The 21,216-nt window shown below is 31.6% G+C and overlaps 3 protein-coding genes across 3 annotated transcripts; 2 read left to right on the forward strand and 1 right to left on the reverse strand.

Moving 5' to 3' along the window:
- The first annotated feature begins 292 nt into the window (after positions 1-292).
- Positions 293-1,432, forward strand: LOC112749347 (F-box/kelch-repeat protein At3g23880-like). Its single transcript, XM_025797602.1, has one exon. It carries the CDS (start codon positions 293-295, stop codon positions 1,430-1,432), a length of 1,140 nt encoding a protein of 379 aa, XP_025653387.1.
- A 9,835-nt stretch (positions 1,433-11,267) lies between these two features.
- Positions 11,268-13,594, forward strand: LOC112751582 (pentatricopeptide repeat-containing protein At4g19191, mitochondrial-like). The gene is made up of 2 exons (XM_072218335.1): positions 11,268-13,199; positions 13,346-13,594. Exons 1-2 carry the CDS (start codon positions 11,268-11,270, stop codon positions 13,592-13,594), a joined length of 2,181 nt encoding a protein of 726 aa, XP_072074436.1.
- Positions 13,595-14,700: 1,106 nt separating this feature from the next.
- Positions 14,701-19,869, reverse strand: LOC112749348 (uncharacterized). Its single transcript, XM_025797604.3, has 7 exons — positions 19,519-19,869; positions 18,806-19,038; positions 17,595-18,276; positions 16,897-17,242; positions 16,464-16,555; positions 15,882-16,076; positions 14,701-15,649 (listed from the first exon to the last, which is right to left on the reverse strand). The coding sequence occupies exons 1-7, from the start codon at positions 19,729-19,731 to the stop codon at positions 15,041-15,043; spliced, it is 2,370 nt and encodes a 789-aa protein (XP_025653389.1). The 5' UTR covers positions 19,732-19,869; the 3' UTR covers positions 14,701-15,040.
- Between the last annotated feature and the right edge of the window lie 1,347 nt (positions 19,870-21,216).

Raw genomic sequence — 21,216 nt, forward strand, 5'->3', positions numbered from 1 at the left:
AATTGCAAATGCAATTCAAGTACTCACATTTAGATCGACTTTTTTTTTTAATTCTATTTAGGTTTGTGATATATATTTTCAATCAATCAATTTGATTGGTTTGATATTTAATCCTATATATTGGAGATCTTAATTAAGAGAGAAACAAATAGAGCGACAAAAATGTAATACCATTGAAATTTTTCTAAACTTGAATGTTGAAATCCAATTTATTTTTTTTATTACATTTTGCGAGGCACACCACAAGCGTAAGACTCTATCCTCTATTGTTCCATCTTCATCTCCAATGCAAATGGCAACCCATAGCAATCAGATTCCTAAGGATCTTGTATGGGAAATTCTAGCAAAATTATCTGTTAAATCTTTGAAGCGATTTAGTTGTGTGCATAAGTCTTGGCTAAATTTACTTGAGAATTCTGATTTCAAGAGCATATACTATGAGAATTTAAAATCTAAAACTGCTTATTCCTCGTCTCTCCTTCTATGGAGATATTTTCATGACGAAAGAAGTGATCCACACATCTATGAAATTGAAGTGCATTTGCTTTCTGGAGAAAGGTATGAAAACATGGTTACGTTAGTTTTGCCAAGTCTGTTTGAAGAAATTGGTTTTGATAGAATTATAGACTGTGTTAATGGTATCATATGTCACTATAAAGAAGCTGGTCTTAATGTAAAAATAGGACTTTGGAATCCTAAAACCGACGAGCATAAAATTATTCCTCCAAGTATTATTACTAATGATCCCGACTTTGATGCACAGGTAGAAATTCATGGATTTGGTTATGATAATGTAAATGATGACTATAAAGTGATTCAACATATATGTTATTATCATAATGAATTTTACCAATATGAGCCTGCTCTAGCAAATTGGCAAATTTATAGTCTAAAAAGTAATTGTTGGAAGAAACTTAATCTTGAAATGACTGAAAAAGGAGGTTTTGGTGAAGGTTATGTAACGTACTTAAATGGAGTATGCCACTGGCGGGGTGGAGATAAGAATGGAAAAGAGGTACTTGTGTCATTTAATCTCAGCACTGAAACGTTTCAAACCACATTGATTGGTTGGCAACAAAGTGATGATATTGATTGCCTTACCAGAACTTTGGTAGTGCTCAACGACTCTGTTGCTCTGATCTCCTCTTTTGATGAGAATAGTCATATTGAAATATCCATTTTAGGTGAAGTTGGTGTAAAAGAATCTTGGGTGAAGCTTTTCACAATTGGACCCTTTCCATATATTTGGCATCCAATGATAATGGGCAACAAATGTGATATAATATTTTTTATGGGAAATGAAAACCATGAATTGGCTTCCTTTGATGTTATTAGTGGCAAAATAATTCACAATATTAGTATTAAAATAGATCGATTTGGTACATGGATTTATAAGAAAAACCTCCTCTCTTTCACTACAGGAATTAATTAATTTGTAAATATACAAATTCATATGTTATTCTTATATGTTATAATAATACAAATATATTAATAAGCATTTTTTAGGTTTGCTTGGATGAACTTTTAAGAAAAATTTTTTTCGAATTATTTTTTTAAAGATTTTTAGAAAAATAAAAATAATTTTATATTTGGATATCTAATAAAAAAATCTTTTTATTTATCAATTATGTTTAAATACAATAAAATAAAAATATTTTTTTATTTATTTATTATGTAAAAATTAAAAAAAAATTATTAAAAAATATCTTTTTATTAAAATTTAACGGGCCTAAACAAACACTTTCGTTGTGCATGTACATGTAATATTTTATTCAAATTAAAGGTTCACTATTTGCTATTATTAATATATATTTATTTTTTTAGAATCAATAATTGATTCCTATTTTTCACACTAAGATAATAATAATAACTGGATACAAGCAAATATCACAAGAGTATTTTAATAGAATATTTTTTTGCATAAAGTAGTACCCTGTTTGTTTTTTATTAGGACATGCGATATATCTGACTCTATTAATATTGAGACACAAGTGAACCTCAAATAATAATACATCACTCTAAAGTTTTATACACACAAGTTAGAACTCAACCTGACCAATTTTAGTCTTTATTGTATTGATATTGCTAACATGATTATAAGTTGTAGTTGTATCAGGACCTAATTCAGCATTTTTGAATACGTTCCAGATATCCAATTTATTTTTAAGAACAATGACCAATCTAAAATATTGAAATTGATTAAACTTAGCAAGCTACAAGTTTTATATTTGTTTCATTCATCTTCCCAAAATTGCCTATTGCGTGTTTTGTTATTTAGATTTGGCTAATCAATCATAAATTGAGGTTCCAAATTTGTTATTTATGAGAATAAACTACAAAAAGTAATTAATAATTAATTTATTAAATAATAAGATAAATAAAAACGGATAAAATCTAATTAATTAGCTTACTGGCTTTGCTCGAAATTTATTGTTTGTTGGAGAATAATTTAGTGACCAAAGATAAGACGCATTTGTGAGACACAAATTGTGTATTGTGAAATTCCACTTTGAAGATTGTGTTGTCAGTTTTTTAGATACAAGATTGATAAGCAGAAAAGATGTTAACCATTGTTAGATCAATTTAAAGAAAAGGCTTAATTATAATGTGCATAAAAGAAAATAAAAACAACTATGATCTTTGGAATATGGTTCCATCAATAGTAAAGATATTTTTTCTGTTTAATTTTATTCTTTTTTATTATAATATATAGTTCTTATATTCTCTTAAAATTATTATTCACTTCTGTTTCATTGTTGCTAATGTACTTATTGATTTTTTTTATCAAATATGAAATGAAATTTTGATTTTCTTATGCATGTGAAACTAAATAGCGAAAAAAAAATCCAATTTGAAAGAAAGATAATAAATGATGAAGAAGTTGTGATATTTTAAACAAAATGTTTGATAATTAAAAAAATTAGATAAAAATAGTCATAATTTATTTTGTTTAATATTTATTAATTAGTGTGATAATTAATAAATATTGAAAATTCTGACTATTTTTTTTATTCTAATATTACCGTATTTTAAAAAACAAAAGAGAATTACAATGCTTTAAGAATGAAATAAGTGATATTGTCAAATTGTATAAAATAATCTTTTATGTAAAACAGTATAGATTCTAAATAAAAAATTGAACAAAATTAACTTTAACATATGTTATGTTTAATATATTAATAAATTAATTAATTATGTTTTGTTGTAAAATATAACACTAAAAATTATAAACTTCCAATAATTAGTAACTAATTAATTAATAAATTAATTATTATTTAAAAAAATTAAAAAGTTAATTTTATAATTTAAAAAAAATAAAATAATCGTTTCAAATATTAAATATATTAATAGCTCATATATTTAGTCTAATAAATAAATATATGTGATCTAATATATATATATATAACTTTAATAATTATATTTTTAATAATATTTTATTAATAAAATCAATCCTTATAACTCCAGAAAGGTTCCACGGTTCACCTTGTATAATAGCCACCTATATAGTGTTTATGAATGTCGAATAAAAAAAATGGGGCGTCGCCAAGCGGTAAGGTATTGGATTTTGATATTACGAATAATTTCGACAACTTCGGGAGAAAGACACATTATTTTATTCGTACAAAAGTGAAAAAAGACCGACGCTTGCTTTTATATATATATATATACACTCACTAAGTAGAGTAGAAAGAAAATAAAGAAAGAGAGACCGTGGGAGAAAGAGAGAGAAATGTAAAAATTTCTGAGCTTTCGACTTTGATTTTTTGAAAAAGCTCTAATTTTTTGAGATTTATAACTTCAATAAAAAATTTAATTTAATAAAAATATTCGTATTTTTTTCTATATGTCAGCATTATTTTTGTCTGGTAAAAATTGATGATGGTGTAGTCCTTTTTCTTCTTAAGTTCGGCCAAATGAAATTTTAGGATATATAGACGATTTCTGACATTTTCTTCTTTAATAGCTTGGTCGAAAAACTTTTCCGGAGTTTCTATTGTTATGATTTCTTTGCGGAGGTAGGGTTTAGTAATTTTATAATAATTAAATGTAAATTTGATAAGTGAATGTTAGTTTGATTGATTATTGTTTGAGTTTGAATAAGTTTATGTTGAATTATTGTTGTTGTTTGTGATTTATTGATTTGGTTATAAAGAACAGCTCAATCTGTAGTTATTTTAATGGTTTTGGGACTGTTATGGTATAGTATTTTGAGAAAATTGATGAGATTGGTGGTTGAAAGATTAAACTAAAAACCTGAAAACTCGATAACCGAAAAATTTGAGAACAGATTAAAGCATAAGTAATATTTTGAAAGAAAAAAGTTAAGAGTTTTGGTTTTGGTATAAAAGAAAGATTAGTAATTACAATTTATTTTTGAAGGGTAATATTGTATTTGTATATAAAAATTGAGGTATAATTTATAATTGTATAAATTTTGAGGTATTTTGGGTAATAAATAAAGTATAGAGATAAAATGGACATTTTATAAAAACACAGAGTTATTTTTATAAATATGAAAATAAGTGAGAATCAAATATTGAAGTTAAAAATAGAATAATAAAAAGATCATAATTTAGAAAGTAATTGCTAAAAGTTTAAAATAAGATTTTATAAACTAAATTTTAAAAGAAGATTATAAATATTATTTTAAATATATTTTTAAAATTATTTATTTATATTAAAATAAATTATTATTATTATTTACATTTTAATATTTTAAAATAGTCAATTATGTTTCATATTTTAAAAAATAAGACTCTTAGTGTTAGAAAATAATAAATTATATCACAAGAATCAATTTTGGATATCTGAAGTATTAATGAAAACAAATCGGATAATGAAACTCATGAATCATGATTCGAGATTCTACCAATAACGACTTCTTTACTGAAACCTTAAACATATACACTTCCATGATTTCACACACAAGTGGCCATGGGAACACCTTCACTCACCCTTTGCTCCTAAAGGCCTGTGCCAACCTTGGTTCCATTAGTCAATATTCATGGGACTATTATTCATGGCCATATTCTGAGACTTGGCTTCCAAGATGACTTAGTTATTGAACAGCTAGCTAGCACCTGCTTTTATTTAATTTGTTTGTTGTAATTGTAACTTAAAAATCTTTATATTATTTTTAGCTTTCTTCTTTTTTTTTTTTTTGTATGTGCTATTTTTAGAAATAAAAGTATAATAAGGGTATCCCTTATTTTTCAGTAAAAATTTTAGATGAGTGCTTAGCTTGTTATTACATGTTCAAGAAGGAATTTAATGCTAATTTCTTTTATTTTAGATTTTAATTCGAACATATAATTTTATATAAAAGATGTTTTTAAAATAAGCTCAACTAACTCTATATGCATTAAATATGCTACTCTTATGATTCATTGGATTTCATAATATAAATGAAAATAAAAAAGAAGCTATAAAAGAAGAATGTTGAGGAATTTTAATAAATATAGAAAATATTAAAATATAAATAAATATTTTTTAATATAGAACACTTTAAAATAAAAAATGCAACACTTTATTTTTTTAAACTAAATATAAAACATATAAATACATAAAAATATAAATCTTTTTAATTCATTAAGACTAATTATTATGTTGTAAATTTTATTATAATAAAAATTCATATTAATATGTTATTTTTAATTACAATATATTAAATATAAAATAATTAAATATTATTTTAAATTACTTGACAAATACAATTCTAAATATTGAATAGTAAAAAAATTTGGGTAATGCATGCTCATAAATTATATTATGGTAGTTAACTATTTAATTTTATTCATATATCATCAATTTAATTAGTTATATATGACAAAAAGTTATACTATAAAATATATTTATGTATTATGAATTTCTTTTCATGCTCGTATAACACACAGATCTATACACTAGTATTTAAAAAAAAAAGAGATAATTTCTAATCAATTAATACGTAATTTATCTTCTATGACATATCAATTTTTTTATTTAGCCACTAATTAACTATACTATTAATTTGAATTTTTTAAATTTAACCAAAATTAATATTTAGGATCACTTAAGTTATTCTTTAAATGTATGTCCTTATTGTATAATTAAGTTTATTCTTTAAAAATTTTTCTTCGCCTCTTTTTTTTTTTTCAAAGTTAGGAATGAGATTCGAATAACCCAAGATTTTTAAATGAGAAAGAAAGACTATACCGTTAAAATTATAGTTCAAATAGCATAGTCTTCTCTTTTCTTCACTTTCCTTGTCTGTCCACTTTCAACATCTTTGATTCAATATTTCTCTGCATCTTTAAAAATTGGATAATGATATATCTTTCAACATCTAATTTTTTTAATTATTTTATCATTAAATTATTGTTAGGGTTGCAAGTGTGAGAAGTATAAGGAATTAGTCCTACATAAAAAAAAAATATGAATAAGTGAAGAGTATATAAGATGAGAGACATATTAACTTGAAGCTTAAAGTTTTGAGTTGGCTATGACATTTTCTCATCTTGTATTTGTTAGTGTTGCAAGTGTGAGGAGTGTTGAAGTTAGTCCCACATCAAAGAAAGCATGGAAGAGTGAGGAGTTTATAAGATGAGAGACCCATTAACTTGACACCTTAAGGTTTTGAGTTGGATGTGGTGTCTTCTCATTTTATGTTCTCTCACTTGATTCCTCCCCGAATTCTCCCCGGTTGTCGAGAGCTCCCCACGGTGGCCCCAACAAGTGGTATCAGAGCCGATGGTTTAATCGGTCTGGTTTAAGGAGTATTCAAGGTGAAGCATCGAAAGTCTTCCCGGCAAAGGTGGTCCGGGCGGCGTGTCCCGCGGTGTTTTGCGGCGGTGTGATGGACGAATACTCGTGGTGGTGGAGGAGCTAGAAAGAGGGGGAGTTGGTACTTGATGTGGAGGCTCACACTTGAGGGGGAGATTGTTAGTGTTGCAAGTGTGAGTATTCAAGGTGAAGCATCGAAAGTCTTCCCGGCAAAGGTGGTCCGGGCGGCGTGTCCCGCGGTGTTTTGCGGCGGTGTGATGGACGAATACTCGTGGTGGTGGAGGAGCTAGAAAGAGGGGGAGTTGGTACTTGATGTGGAGGCTCACACTTGAGGGGGAGATTGTTAGTGTTGCAAGTGTGAGGAGTGTTGAAGTTAGTCCCACATCAAAGAAAGCATGGAAGAGTGAGGAGTTTATAAGATGAGAGATCCATTAACTTGACACCTTAAGGTTTTGAGTTGGATGTGGTGTCTTCTCATTTTATGTTCTCTCTCACTTGATTCCTCCCCGAATTCTCCCCGATTGTCGAGAGCTCCCCACGGTGGCCCCAACAATATTCTCTCGTTTTGATTCCTCTCTGAAATCTTCTGATAGTAGAGCAAAATGATAAATATTTACTTTTATATTTTTTTATTATTTAAAATTGTAAAACTATTAATGAATGTTAAATAAAACAAGTTTAAACTGATTTTTTATGATCTTTCTAACATTACTATTTTTTCGAATCATATCATTTTGAGTTAACCTCCAAAATTCTTTTTCATTTTAGTTGCCAAACAACGTAGCACAAATAATGATAAATTGAGATCTCTTTTAAGATTTATTTACTTTACTATTTTGTACAGGAAAAATATTAATGATATGAAATTATTTTTAGGTCTAATTTTTTATTATCTTCTTAATATTACTATTTTTCGAATTAGATCATTTTGATTTAACCTCCAAAATTCTTTTTTATTTTATTTGCCCAACAACATAGCACAAATAACAATAACTTTAGATCTATTTTAAAATTCATTTACTTTTCTATTTTGTACAAAAAAATATTAATGACAAGTAATTATTTTTAACTTAGGTTGTTTATTTTTTTTAAACTAGTAGAATATAGTATTATTTAAGAATAAACTAAGTTTAATGAGTAATAATTATACATTTATGTTTGTAATTGCAAATGCAATTCAAGTGTTCACAATTTAGATCGGCTTTCCTTTTATTCTATTTAGGTTTGTGATATATATATTCCCAATCAATCAATTTGATTGGTTTGATGTTTAGTGCTATATATTGAAGATCTTGATTAGGAAAGAAACAAATAGAGCCACAAATATGTAATACCATTAAAATTTTTCTAAACTTGTATGTTGGAATCTAATTTATTTTTTATTACATCTTACGAGGCACACTACAAACATAAAATTCTATCCTCTATTGTTCTATCTTCATCTTCAGCGGAAATAGCAACCCATAGCGATTATATTCCTAAGGATGTTGTATTGGAAATTCTAGCAAAATTACCTGTTAAGTCTTTGAAGCGATTTAATTGCGTGCATAAGTCTTGGCTAAATTTATTTGAGAATTCTAATTTTAAGAGCATGTACTACGAGAATTTAAAATCTACAACTACTCACTCATCGTCTCTCCTTCTATGGAGATATTTTTATGACGAAAGAAGTGATGGAGACGTCTATGAAAATGATGTGCATTTGCTTTTTGGAGAAAGGTACGAAAACATAGTTACGTTAGTTTTGCCAAGTCTATTGGAAGAAAATGGTTTTTATAGAGTTTTAGACTGTGTTAATGGTATCATATGTCATTATGAAGAAGATGGTCTTGATGTAAAAATAGGACTTTGGAACCCCAAAACCGACCAGCATAAAATTATTCTTCCGGGTATTACTGATGATGAGCCCGGCTTTGATCGGCGAGTAAGTATTCATGGATTTGGTTATGATAATGTGAATGATGATTATAAAGTGATTCAATGTGTATATTATGTTCATGGTCAAACTTTTGTAGAAGAGCCTGTTCTAATAATTTGGCAAATTTATAGTCTAAAAAGTAATTGTTGGAAGAAACTTGATCTTGAAATGACTAAGAAGGAACATATATATAATGCTTCTGTAGCGTACTTGAATGGAGTATGTCACTGGTGGGGTAGAGAGCATGCCACTAATGGACTCGAAGAAGAACAAGTACTTGTGTCATTTAATCTTAGCACTGAAACGTTTCAAACCACATCAATTGTTTGGCTGCAAAAAAATGATGATAGACCTATCAGAAGTTCGGTAGTGCTCAACAAATCTGTTACTCTGATTTCCTCTTTTGCTAAGAATAATTGCATTGAAATATCTATTTTGGGTGAAATTGGTGTGAAAGAATCTTGGGTGAAACTTTTCACACTTGAACCCTTTTCATCAGAATTTAGTCCAATGAGAATGGGCCACAAATGTGATCTAATATTTATCGAAAACCACAACAGTGAATTGGCTTCCTTTGATGTTATTACGCGCAAAGTAATTCACAATATTAATATCAAAACAAGCATGTTTGGTACATGGATTTATAAAAAAAGTCTCTTTTCTTTCATCAAAGAAATTAATTAATTAGTAAATATACAAATTTAAATGTAAGATGTATTTAAATGGGGTATAGAAAGAGTATGTAAACTTTTTAAGATGAAAGTTAATTTTAATATTCATGTTGATAGTTGAAATTGATTTGATAAGTCAATTTGTATTACATTCCAACATTTTGTGAAGGATTACCATTTGTTCATAACATGTAGCGGAAGAAAAAAAAGTAATCCTAAAGATCTATTTTTGTACTTAAATTTTATTCCAATAATGTAATATATGTATAGATCAGATCTAAATACCTGGGTACGCTAGTAAAAATCTTTTTCTCCTTCGATGGTACAAAGGCGCTATGCGTATTCACACCGAGACCAACATTTGCTGTCAACTCCTTGACCAATGGACATCTGATCTAAAATTAAGAAACCTCATGCAACTCTTTGCACACTATAAAATTCTTCTCCAAGAATTAGGCTCACATACATTTATGTGTGTAGAGGTAAAGGAATAAAACTCTTATTATTCTCGTCTGTTTCTCATGTTTTCCTCTACTCTTGGCATACATATATATAGTATGAGATTTGTTTCTGATTTTAAATTTGAATCTCAATTCAAATTTAAATCATATCTTGAAATTCCAAATTTGAATCCTTTAAATTTATGAATTATATCATAACTCAATTTGAAAACAGAATCAGTTAGGATCTTGTCCAAATTTAGAAATAAAATAACTAATTATTCTCAAATCTCATTTAATATTCTCAATTATCATACTATTATTATATTCTTGGTGCTAGCAAAGAATATAATAATATTCCATTTGAATTAATATAATTATTTATTTGATCAAATCAAATTAATAATTAAATAATTCTACAGCAAAGATTAAAACACTCGTTAGTGTGTGACCCCGTAGGTTTAATACTAAGCGGGTAGTAAATTAGTTATACTAAATTTACTAATCAATGTTGGCGTCTAGCAACACTCCTCAACGACTCGATAGTTTGAAGTAATATATTTTTACTAAGAACCTTAGAAGAACAAAGTATAATTCCTTACATCTTTCCAGCTCTTGGTTAACCTTTAGAGTATGGTTTAATTGTCAAACTCTAACTTGTTACCATTATTATAATGAAATGTGAATCACTTAAAAACTCATTTCTTCATTCATTCAATCCCCTTAGCCAAGGTTTTATTCATCTCAGTCATTATAATCATAGAGCTCAAACTCTTTACCGAGAGTTGACGGATTCCTTATTGACTAATCATTAATTCTACAAGTATTTAAATCATACCCAATATCCATTCAACTAGCACCCTAGGGTATTAGGTGTCCGGAATCAAAGTATAATAAATACATTGTTAATTACTAAGACAGTCGCAGGTCAAAGGAAACTCTATTACTATGTTCATCTTGAGAATATCCTATTGACAAATATGCGGTAATTATAACCATTAGGAATTCTTAGAGTGAGTCAGTTCAGTGGTCATATCTCTATATGCACCATCTATATATATAATTTAATAAATGAGATCTATTAATCTTCATCCAATGAAGACCATTATATATATATTGATCTTTTCGGATTATTAATGTCCTTTTTAATAATCTTATGGCCAAGAAAAATTTAGATTAAATTATAAAAGATTTATCTCTCAATATTATGATCACTATCACAATAATAAATTTCTAAATTTAATCAAGGACGTTATTATATTAACATTTTAACATTTTAGTATAATAACAATAACAAATTATTTGATACATAATTGATTGAATTGTGGTCATACTTCTTATTCCCAACATTTTAAAATGGTCAATTATGTTTCATATTTTAAAAAATATGACTCTTGGTGTTAGAAAATAATAAATTTTGGATATCCGAAAGTTTAATGAAAACAAATGGGATAATTGTCCATTATTCAAAGGGCAATGCGTTCTGCATCACTTAGCAGCTTCAAAAAGCCCCTTTACCTATGGAACTTGATGATTCGAGATTCTACCAATAACGGCTTCTATATTGAAACCTTAAACATATACACTTCAATGGTTTCACACACTGGTGGGCATGGGAACACCTTCACTTACCCTTTGCTCCTAAAGGCCTGTGCCAACCTGGGTTCCATGATTCATGGGACTATGATTCATGGCCATATTCTGAGACTTGGCTTCCAAGATGACTTATTTGTTCAAACTGCACTTGTTGGCATGTATGCTAAGTGCACTTATGTTGAGTGTGCACGCCACGTGTTTGATGGAATGGCGCACAGAAGCGTCGTGTCCTGGAACTCCATGATTTCGGCTTATTCTCGTGGGTTTTTAATGGATGCGGCATTCAGCCTCTTGAAAGATATGTGGGTTCTTGGCTTTGAGCCAAGTTCGCCCACATTTGTTTCAATTTTGTCAGGTTGTTCGGATTCAGATTCAGATTCCTTTAGCTTTTGGTGGCAAGGGATGTCGATACATTGTTGCTTGATCAAACTTGGACTTGTGTATTCTCAAGTTACTTTGGCCAATGCGTTAATGGGAATGTATGTTCACTTTAGCCAAATGGAGGAAGCGAGGAAGGTTTTTGATTTGATGGATGAAAAATCAATAATTTCTTGGACAACTATTATGGGAGGTTATGTGAAAGTTGGCCATGTTGCGGAAGCATATAATTTATTCAATCAAATGCAGCATCAAAGTACTGGCATAGATTTTATTGTATTTCTAGTTCTTATATCTGGTTGTATACAAGTAGGAGATCTCTTATTAGCTTCATCAGTTCAAGCTTTTGTACTTAAATGTGGATGCGATAAAGAGGAGTCCATTGAAAATTTGCTAATAACTATGTATGCAAAATGCAGTGACCTTGCATCTGCTAGAAGGATATTTGATTTGATTATCAAAAAGAGTATTTTCTCATGGACATCAATGATTGCAGGATATGCCCATTCGGATCACCCATTGGAGGCATTGCATTTGTTTAGAAGGCTTGTACGGACAGATTTTAGACCAGATGGACCAACGGTTGCTACTGTTATATCAGCTTGTGCTGATATAGGATCAATTAGCATAGCACAAGAGATGGAAGATTATATTTCTCTAAATGGATTGGAATTCGATCTACAAGTCCAAACATCTCTCATACACTTGTACTCCAAGTGTGGAAGCATCAAGAAAGCCCAAGAAGTATTTAAAAAAGTGGCAGATAAAGATTTAACTGTTTGGTCTTCCATGATAAATAGCTATGCTATTCATGGGATGGGGAAAGAAGCGATTGACCTATTTCGCAAAATGACAACTACAGAAGGGATAATTCCAGATGCTATTGTTTACACCAGTGTTTTGCTGGCTTGTAGCCATGCAGGGTTAGTAGAAGATGGATTGAAGTACTTCATAAGTATGCAAAAAGATTTTGGAATAACTCCTAAGATAGAACATTGCACTTGCTTGGTAGATCTTCTTGGTCGAGTTGGCCGGCTTGACTTAGCATTAGATACGATTCAGGGGATGCCCTTGGAAGCACAAGTGCAAGCTTGGGCTCCCTTGCTCAGTGCTTGTAGGATCCATGGTAATGTTGAGCTTGGGGAGATTGCTGCTGTCAAGTTACTAGAGCTTAGTCCTGGAAGCTCTGGAAATTATGTATTGATGGCTAATTTGTACACCTCATTCGGCAAGTGGAAGGAGGCGCATGCAATGAGAAAATTGATAGATGGTAAAGGACTGGTTAAAGAATGTGGGTGGAGCCAGGTTGAGATCGGTGGTAGATTTCATACATTTGCAGCAGGAAATCAGTCACGTGTTCAGTTGGCCAATATCTATAAGATGCTAGAAGATCTAAATTTTACTCTTCAAGAAGGTAGCTATGCAGGACAAGCTGTAACAATGAATAATGACCCTTAAAAAAGAACCACCTTTGAAGACATGAGGCTATACAACAAAAACTTTTGCTTCTGGTCATGTCAATTTGTAATCTTGCATTTACAAGATTATGCCAATTTCAAGTGATTCTTACCCTACTACAGGATTTGTCTCTGTCTCTTAGAACAGATGTTATTTCATTTTCTCCAAATGAAGAGACCAAGGAAGCATTGAAAATAGTACGAGACTTCACCATCAATAATAATGATGCTTCAGTGTTCTTGGATGCTCAACATTGCTGCATCATGAAAACCAGCTTAGATTATCTCTCCAGTTTGTCTGCTAATGATGGTTTATCAGGAGCAATGAGAGCATTGATATCTGAAACTTCAATTGTGTTTTGCACATTGTAGTAGTAGGCTAGTAGCTACATTGAAGCAAATATGAAAGTTGAGTCCACTGCTTCAGAACTGTCGAGAGCTGATAACTTAAAATCTGATCTTGAAAATAACAAGAGTCAGTTCAGTGATATGGTGGCGTCAGAAAAAGAGCTGCGGCAAAAGTTGGCATGTTTGGAGGAAATGAAAGAGGACCTTGAAAAACAAATCAGAACTATTAATGCTGACATCATGGCTTCTCGAAAAGAACAGAACACGACTCAAATGAGAAAGAGAGATGTCTATGTGGAAGGAAAGGCACTCAAAGCTCGAATGGACATGGCGAAGGAGAAAGTACCACATTTGCAACATGAGCATGACTTGGCAAAGGAAAACCAGGAAAAGATCAAAGCTGAATGGTCAGAGTTCGGAGAAAAATTTAAAAAGATTGTTGTAAAGTCAGCTGTACAAGATTACCAAGATTGTTGTAAAGTCAGCTGTACAACAAGTGCATGACAAAAATTTTAATTTCTATTAAGTCCACTATATCATATGTTTTCCTTTCAGATAGTGTTAAGCCTGTAGGATAATAATTTCACAATCCTTGCTGACTGCTGCATGAATCACAGATTGTTGTCTTCTTTTGGATACTATCTAAATCGGTGCATTGAATCTCAGAGAAATTAAGGACATTCTGCTATAGATAACAATGTAATTACCATATAGAGGTTGCTCTTCACATAAAATAATGGAAGTTTTGTTGTTTTATTGATTGAAATCGATCATTATTTAATTTGTTATATGTAGTAGGAAAATAATGTCGAGTTAATAGTAAGAAATCATCATTCTCATCATTGTAAAATCTTATAAAACAGCTGCACTAACTGCACTGCACCTCTGCTGCATTGACTTACAATTGTCAACCAACTCAACACCCTGTTTAACCAACTTGCCAACAGTAGAAACTGCCATTAGTGCAAAATCTTAGTATTGTCTGTAGGGCTGACTTGTTTATTAAGCTTAGCAAGATGGAAGATTTTATTTGTGTGACAAACCCTATATAGGAAAACTCATTACATTAATGCATGGAAAGATAAGCACTTATAGGAGCAAAGAGAAAATGTAAGCAAACAAAACAAAACTGAATAGAAACTCACCCTTCAAATGAGAGGGTATATGAATCTGTATATCATTTCTCTGTAATCTCTATAGCATGTCTGTGTCATATAATTTGTTAATCAACAATTAAATGAATCTTCTATCTATGTTACCCTGTGGATTTGTAACTCCATGGTATGCATTAACAGTAATTTCTGTCACTTAGTAAGGTATACATCTAGTTAAATTAGATCTTCTAAGAACCTATAAGATGTACAATTCATCAATCAAAAGATTCTTTTAAGAATGGTTGCTAATATCTGACATGATGAACAAATCAGCAACAGAAATCAGAGTCTGATCTCTACTTCTGTTCTCATTTTCTCATGGTCCTCTCATCTTTTCAACAAAGTGACGCCTCTTTTCTTCCAACTTCTCACTCATCCTCTTTCGCAAATCAAACATCTTTTCCCTCTTCCCGATTTTCTTCTGTTCAGATGGACTAACTTGTTTATCTATAAGCAGAGAATAGAGTGTTTGTGGTTGGTAGACAGTAATATCTTCCGTCTTCTCTTCACGTGTTTCATCTCTATTCTCATTCTGTGTGGACGATGCTGGAAGTTCTTTCAAATCCTCAGTTTCTTGCATTATGTAAGTCTCTAGAAAAGGTGTTGACAGTTGGTCAAAACTTTGGCTGCTCTTTAATACTATTGGACTAGAGGAAGATGATGCTCGTCCGAAAGAAAACGATTTCCTAACTGGTTCTACTATAGACTTGGCCCCATGTTGGTTTTGGGGTGTTAGCCCCGAACCATCAACCGACATCCTTGCGCTAGTTTTATCATTTGAAACGGACGTATCGTGTCCACATTCTTGTTTAACCCACATGTATGGAGCAACAGTCCGAGGAATCCAATTCTCCTTTTCAGCCAGCATCCATGAAATGCTTATGCACTCAGAGTTTGGGAGCACTAAAGTTTCTCGAAATGCTGCCTGTAGAGATACTATAATCTTTTCAGAAAGACATGCAAAGTTGAAGGCTTGTCGGACGATACGAGTTACAACATAGAGAAGAAGGAACATACACCCTCTAAGCAAACTTTAAAAGAGAAAGAAACATAAATATATCTAAAGCATGTAAATTCTAAAAACAGCAGCAGGTTAAACATTGATCTTTAACCAAAATTCATTCATAACTTAACCAAAGGGAAATGGGTTATCGTACCTTAAGTCGATTGACCAGGAACAGGGCGATGCGTGCATTAGTTATTTTGTGATCTCCAACACATGATTCCAGGTTGAAGTCTATATCAGGCATAAATGTGAAACCATACCACAAATTATCAGAAGGAGGGGGCTTTAGTTGTAAACGCATTGTCCCTTTGAGGGATACTATCCTTATTGCCAAAGTGAGAGGAACCTTTAGATAAGAGATAACCCGTTACTTCGACCATAACAAAGCTATAGCTGTTTATAACTACAATAATGATTCCATGTGTCAACATGTGCATCTATCAACATGAAAATGCTCAAAGACAAGATTTGTAGTGACATAACTTTAAGTATCTTATTATATGTCAAAAAAAATCCATATAGAGGTAACCAAAATATGGACATGTTAGAATATAATAGAATTAAAGATAATTTACACAGTCAGTCATACTAGTTGTTTTTCTCTGCTGTTCATTGTTCTTATAAAGATCTCCTACCCTCATGTACCTATGTATTCTTCCATGTTTTTTCATGTTGAATAAACAGAATCTTTGGGGGGGAGGGAGAGGTGTAAGTATGGAATAATAGACACTACCTGTGAAACATGCTTGGCAAGAGAATTTAACATAGATTTCCATTTTGATCCGTAAAATGAGGAAGATGTAGTCCTAGAAACTTTAGACACATCTGCATAGGACAAATTGACATCTTTTAACTTTAATGCTTTCCACAACACACTGTCTAGAAATGAGACTCCCCGTACCATCCCACCACAAATAATTTGGTATTTTGTTATTCATAGGAGAAAAACAGGATAAGAAAAACCTGATAAGCTATCCTCAGGGGAAACAAGAAAAGAAGAAAAGATAATTTGGTTTGGCTTTAATAACATTATGGTCTTCATTTAACACTTTGATTTTTTTGGGGGGGGGGGGGGGGGGGGGGAATAGTTCAGTACAAATTTGACAAATCACCACATGAAGAAAATGCAAACTAAGTATTTGATTTAACGGTATTTATGTGCTTACCAGTGTTCCCATTGACATCTACTTTTGGCTCTTGTGAATCATTCACTCCATCTCCAAGATTCAACTGATTGCTGAGATCTTCAAGAAGATCTGACGGGGCAGCTCCAGCATTGCTTGAGCATTCCGTCCCCTTGTCGTTCTGTAGTTCACCAACTTCAAGCCTTGTTTCAATCTCTACTACTGCACCTCCAGAATATTCAATGTCTGCCTCAAAGGTGCATACATCATTCATTTCCATAGGAAGAACCCTCATTGCAACGATGTAGGGTGGAGTAGTCCCCATATTGATGTCTGTACAGATAACTTCACCGAAATAAGTAGGTGTTCTCACATTGGCCAATGCCCTCTGTCAAAAAACAGAAAGGACCAACATTTATCTTATAGAAACCACAATCAAGTGAAGGTTTCAGTGAGGATTTCTCTTTAAAAATAAAATAAAACACCAATGTTTATCTCATGACAACCGCGCAAAGGAATGAAGCCGGTTGTAAAAGGAATGCGGCAGGCTAGCAGGGAAATCTTTAAAAAACAATGTCCCTTTGCATTCAACAAAATAAGCTAACATTTTCAACTTAATGAACAATTGTAGGTGAAGTGCTAAAACCAATTATTAGCCAAGATAATTTCCACCTCCCAAAGCAAAACTACTTAATCATACTCAAAATTGAAGGCAAGCACATCAAGATGGGAAACTAAACCTGCATCCTTTCTTGAATTGTCTTCTTCACTTGTGAATTTCCCTTCGCGTCAAAAAAGAGTCTAGCAATCAACAAGTTCCAGCATAATGTACCATCATCAGTACCATACTTCTCATCAGCATCAGAGTCAGATCTGATATTTATATTACTTTGGCTTCTTGAACGACACATGCTTGAACTAAATGAAGGAGCTTTTTCTGAAATGCAACTTTTCAGATCACTTGGAGTTGAAGAACCTTTCATATACTCAGTGGCCAATATTGCATCCTGACAAGCCCGGAGCTTGTCAAGGCTCTTTCTTTCTTCACGGGATGTCCAAGCCGATTTACTATCCAAACCAACTCGAGGAGGTTTTTTAGTAATTCTTCTCAAAAATTGACGAACTCTTGAGGAAGATCCATCAGGCTTACTGGACTTTTCTAAGGCATCAAAACTTGATCCTGCTGATGGTCTCATGATAAAAGGATGATATTCAATATTTAGTGATGCTATATAACGATGAAACTCTTCGTACAACTGACTAGACCACTTAAGTTTTTCACTCTGGTCGCATGAAGCCATACGGAGGGCCTTACACCATGCTTCTTTTTCCCATGACGTCTCAAGATATATGTAAAGCAATTTGCTTCCATGGTATACCACAGATTTGTTGTTTTCAACTTTTATCGGGTATCTTTTTGCCCTGCAAAATCCAACATAAAAAAATGACCTTGAAGCGCCTTATTTTCTAAGTAAATAAGCAAGAGTACACAACAAAGTGTTTCTTTCCAAGCAGCAACAACTTTTTCTTGTTTTTCTCATTAAGATGTATGTGAGATGTAAAGGAAGTGAGATATCCCCATTTGAACTCAAAGTAAGGAAAACTCATAGTAAACCCATTTTCAACTTTGTTTTTCTTTCAATGTGAATTATATGTTCAATCAAAATTATATGCATTTTCACATGCACTGATTTAAAAGGAATAAGAGAATGTATGCTGGTTTTCTGCAGAGGAATACAGCTCACTAAATCAGATTCTAATGAATGTTGTAATATAAATCATTGGCCTAATACTCTATATCAAGCTAGCTCACTAAGCTCTCACATTGTAACATATCCACAAACAAAAGAAAACGATATTGAAATAATGATCTCATCATAATGTTGTTCGGAGATTGGAATGGAAACTATACCCCACGCAATCACGAAAGTGACTTCCTGCATCACATTACCATTTTTTAGAAGGAAGGCTGGATGATGATACAGCCTCAATAACACATCCCTTCAACCAAATGGCTGTCTCCGAACCATCATGCTCTGTGAGAATAAGTGATTCACCCTTGATCTTCCCATGCTTCTTAACAGGGCTAACCTCCAGTACCTCCCTTTTCCTTTTATGATCTTTAGCTGACTTTTCCAGCCAGATCTTTGATACCTTGTATTGTTCTAGAACCCAAATCACACCCTGAAGAAAGAAAACGCCAATGAATTGAAATAATAAAAGTAATTGGTGCTCTAAATGTGCATCGGATATCAAATTGATATTTTTTACATTAATTTAGTCTTTCAAGGGTATCAAATAACTATCATCATGATAACCAAAATCTCCCTCGTCATTTTAAGAACCAACTTGAGGTCTAAATAATGTTCATACCGGAAATAGTAACTACCTTAACTTGAGTGATTACTTGAAGCAATACTAAAATACTAAAGTTACTTAAAAGCTACATAGGTACACAATTCGTTTTAACATTCAATTCTGTACCTTTTTTTATGATTAGATTACAAGTATTCCTTTAGAAAGAATTCTATAGCAGCAAGTGGTGCGCAAATAAATGAGAGAACACAAGCTAGCTACGACATGAATCACAATGTAAATAACAATAGAATAAAAAAATAATAACAATAACAATAAAAAGAGGAATTGTGGAAGCATGAAGCTTACCTCTTTTTCGAACGTAGAGTCAGGTGATTGATTAGGATCATTTTGTGAACTAGTGTCCAATGAGATGGGTGCTGAGATTTTGTCTTTGTCCTTCATGATCCTGCGTTGCAGCCGTTCAATGATCCACAAGATTCCCAAAGCTTCGGCAACCACAACAGTCACCACCCCAACAAAAAAACCGAGGAAGAGAATGAAGATAAAAACCAAAAACATTTTCTTTTTCTTCTTTCAACACCCCAATTGATGGAAAAACAATAAGGACAATTTAAAAAAATGGAATATGAGAGAATGAGAGGAATGAGGTGGAAAGGAAGAGGAACCACAGATGAGGAAATTGAGAACGACCCAGATGAGAGATGAAGTTAAAAATCGAATCTTTATTTTACATTTGTTCTGAAGAATCGGATGCTAAAATTAAAAGCTGCATTTTCTCTCTTTTTTGTTGTTCCTTCTGGATTGTTTGATTCATCATTCTTTATTCATTGTTTGACCGTTGAAGTGCTCGTTAACTTGATGATGAAATGAAATGGAAGGAGGCATTTGGGGTGGGATCAATTCTTAAATGGGAATGGAATTTGAAAGAAAAGATACAACCTTGATGACGTTATTATTATGAAAATGAAGTGTGTATGTGTGTGTCTGCATTGCATGGATGAATTGGAAGGGCAACCTAATTACAATTAACAAAGATTTGGTTAATGATTAGTAATTAATTAATTAAATTAATGATGTGAATGCTCGTATACTATTATTTTGATGGCGTCATATCATGTCCTATAAATGTACCTTAAATTAATAATATTTTATTGCATTTGCAATTTTGCACCATTGCACTTCAATTCAAGGAACATGCTAGTAAAGGGGTCACAAACTAGAACAATTTAATACTCATCATTTTTCTTTTCTTTTTTTCCCTTATCTTTTAGAGAAATTATAAATATAAAAAGGATTGAGAAATTTGGTACATAAATTTTGTTCTAAACTGTTTTTATTTCCATAAAATAGAATAATTATTTTGATTAATTTCATACGTGAAAATAATATTAACCATTACAAAAGTATTTATAAGTAGTTTTTTTGTTTTTGAAAAACTTAATAATTAAACGTTTTTTTTTTTTGTTATACTATGGTGTTGAATGAAAATTTTTCAGTTGGTGCTAAAAGTATGTGTCATAAGGGGAAAGTAACACGTGTCTACTTTATTGGTAAAGTCCCGAACAACTCTGTAGAGTGTTCAGAGAGTGCTGTATGAAGTAATTAATTAGTTGATATCTAATTTATGCATTAATGAAGATAATTATAAACTTGGACCTTTTTTGATGGTCCAGCAACAATTGAGTAAAATAATTGGGCTGATAGTTTGAAATGGGCAATCCTGAGTAAGAAAGAGTCAAAGTTAGAAGGAACTAGGGGTGGCAAAACGGGTTGAGTCTGCCGGGCCGATCCGTTAAACCCGCTAAAAAATGCAGGTCGGGCTAGAATTTGGAGCCCGCCAAATTAAAAAAAACCCGGTAAACCCACACTGTCAAATTGGCGGATTTTGGTGGGGCGGGGCGGGCCGGTCCGCCGGGCCGAAGCTTTTTATTTTTCTTTTTTTTTTATTAAATAAAAGAGTGGTTACTATTATAAAATTAATAATTATAGAATTTTTAAACACTTTTTTCATTTTTTATTTTTATTCTTCTTTTAGTTATTAAC

This window comes from Arachis hypogaea, chromosome 15, assembly GCF_003086295.3.
Source record: "Arachis hypogaea cultivar Tifrunner chromosome 15, arahy.Tifrunner.gnm2.J5K5, whole genome shotgun sequence".
Classification (NCBI taxonomy): Eukaryota; Viridiplantae; Streptophyta; class Magnoliopsida; order Fabales; family Fabaceae; genus Arachis; species Arachis hypogaea.

Bases quoted from the DNA above. Each gene is read 5' to 3' on its own strand.
- LOC112749347 (XM_025797602.1), top strand. From the start codon at position 293: ATGGCAACCCATAGCAATCAGATTCCTAAGGATCTTGTATGGGAAATT.
- LOC112751582 (XM_072218335.1), top strand. From the start codon at position 11,268: ATGCGTTCTGCATCACTTAGCAGCTTCAAAAAGCCCCTTTACCTATGG. The intron at 13,200-13,345 runs GTAACAATGAAT...ACCCTACTACAG, and splicing joins GTAGCTATGCAGGACAAGCT to GATTTGTCTCTGTCTCTTAG.
- LOC112749348 (XM_025797604.3), bottom strand. From the start codon at position 19,731: ATGTTTTTGGTTTTTATCTTCATTCTCTTCCTCGGTTTTTTTGTTGGG. The intron at 19,039-19,518 runs GTAAGCTTCATG...TTCTTTCTTCAG, and splicing joins ACTCTACGTTCGAAAAAGAG to GGTGTGATTTGGGTTCTAGA. The intron at 16,077-16,463 runs GTAGTGTCTATT...TCTTATCTAAAG, and splicing joins TTGCCAAGCATGTTTCACAG to GTTCCTCTCACTTTGGCAAT.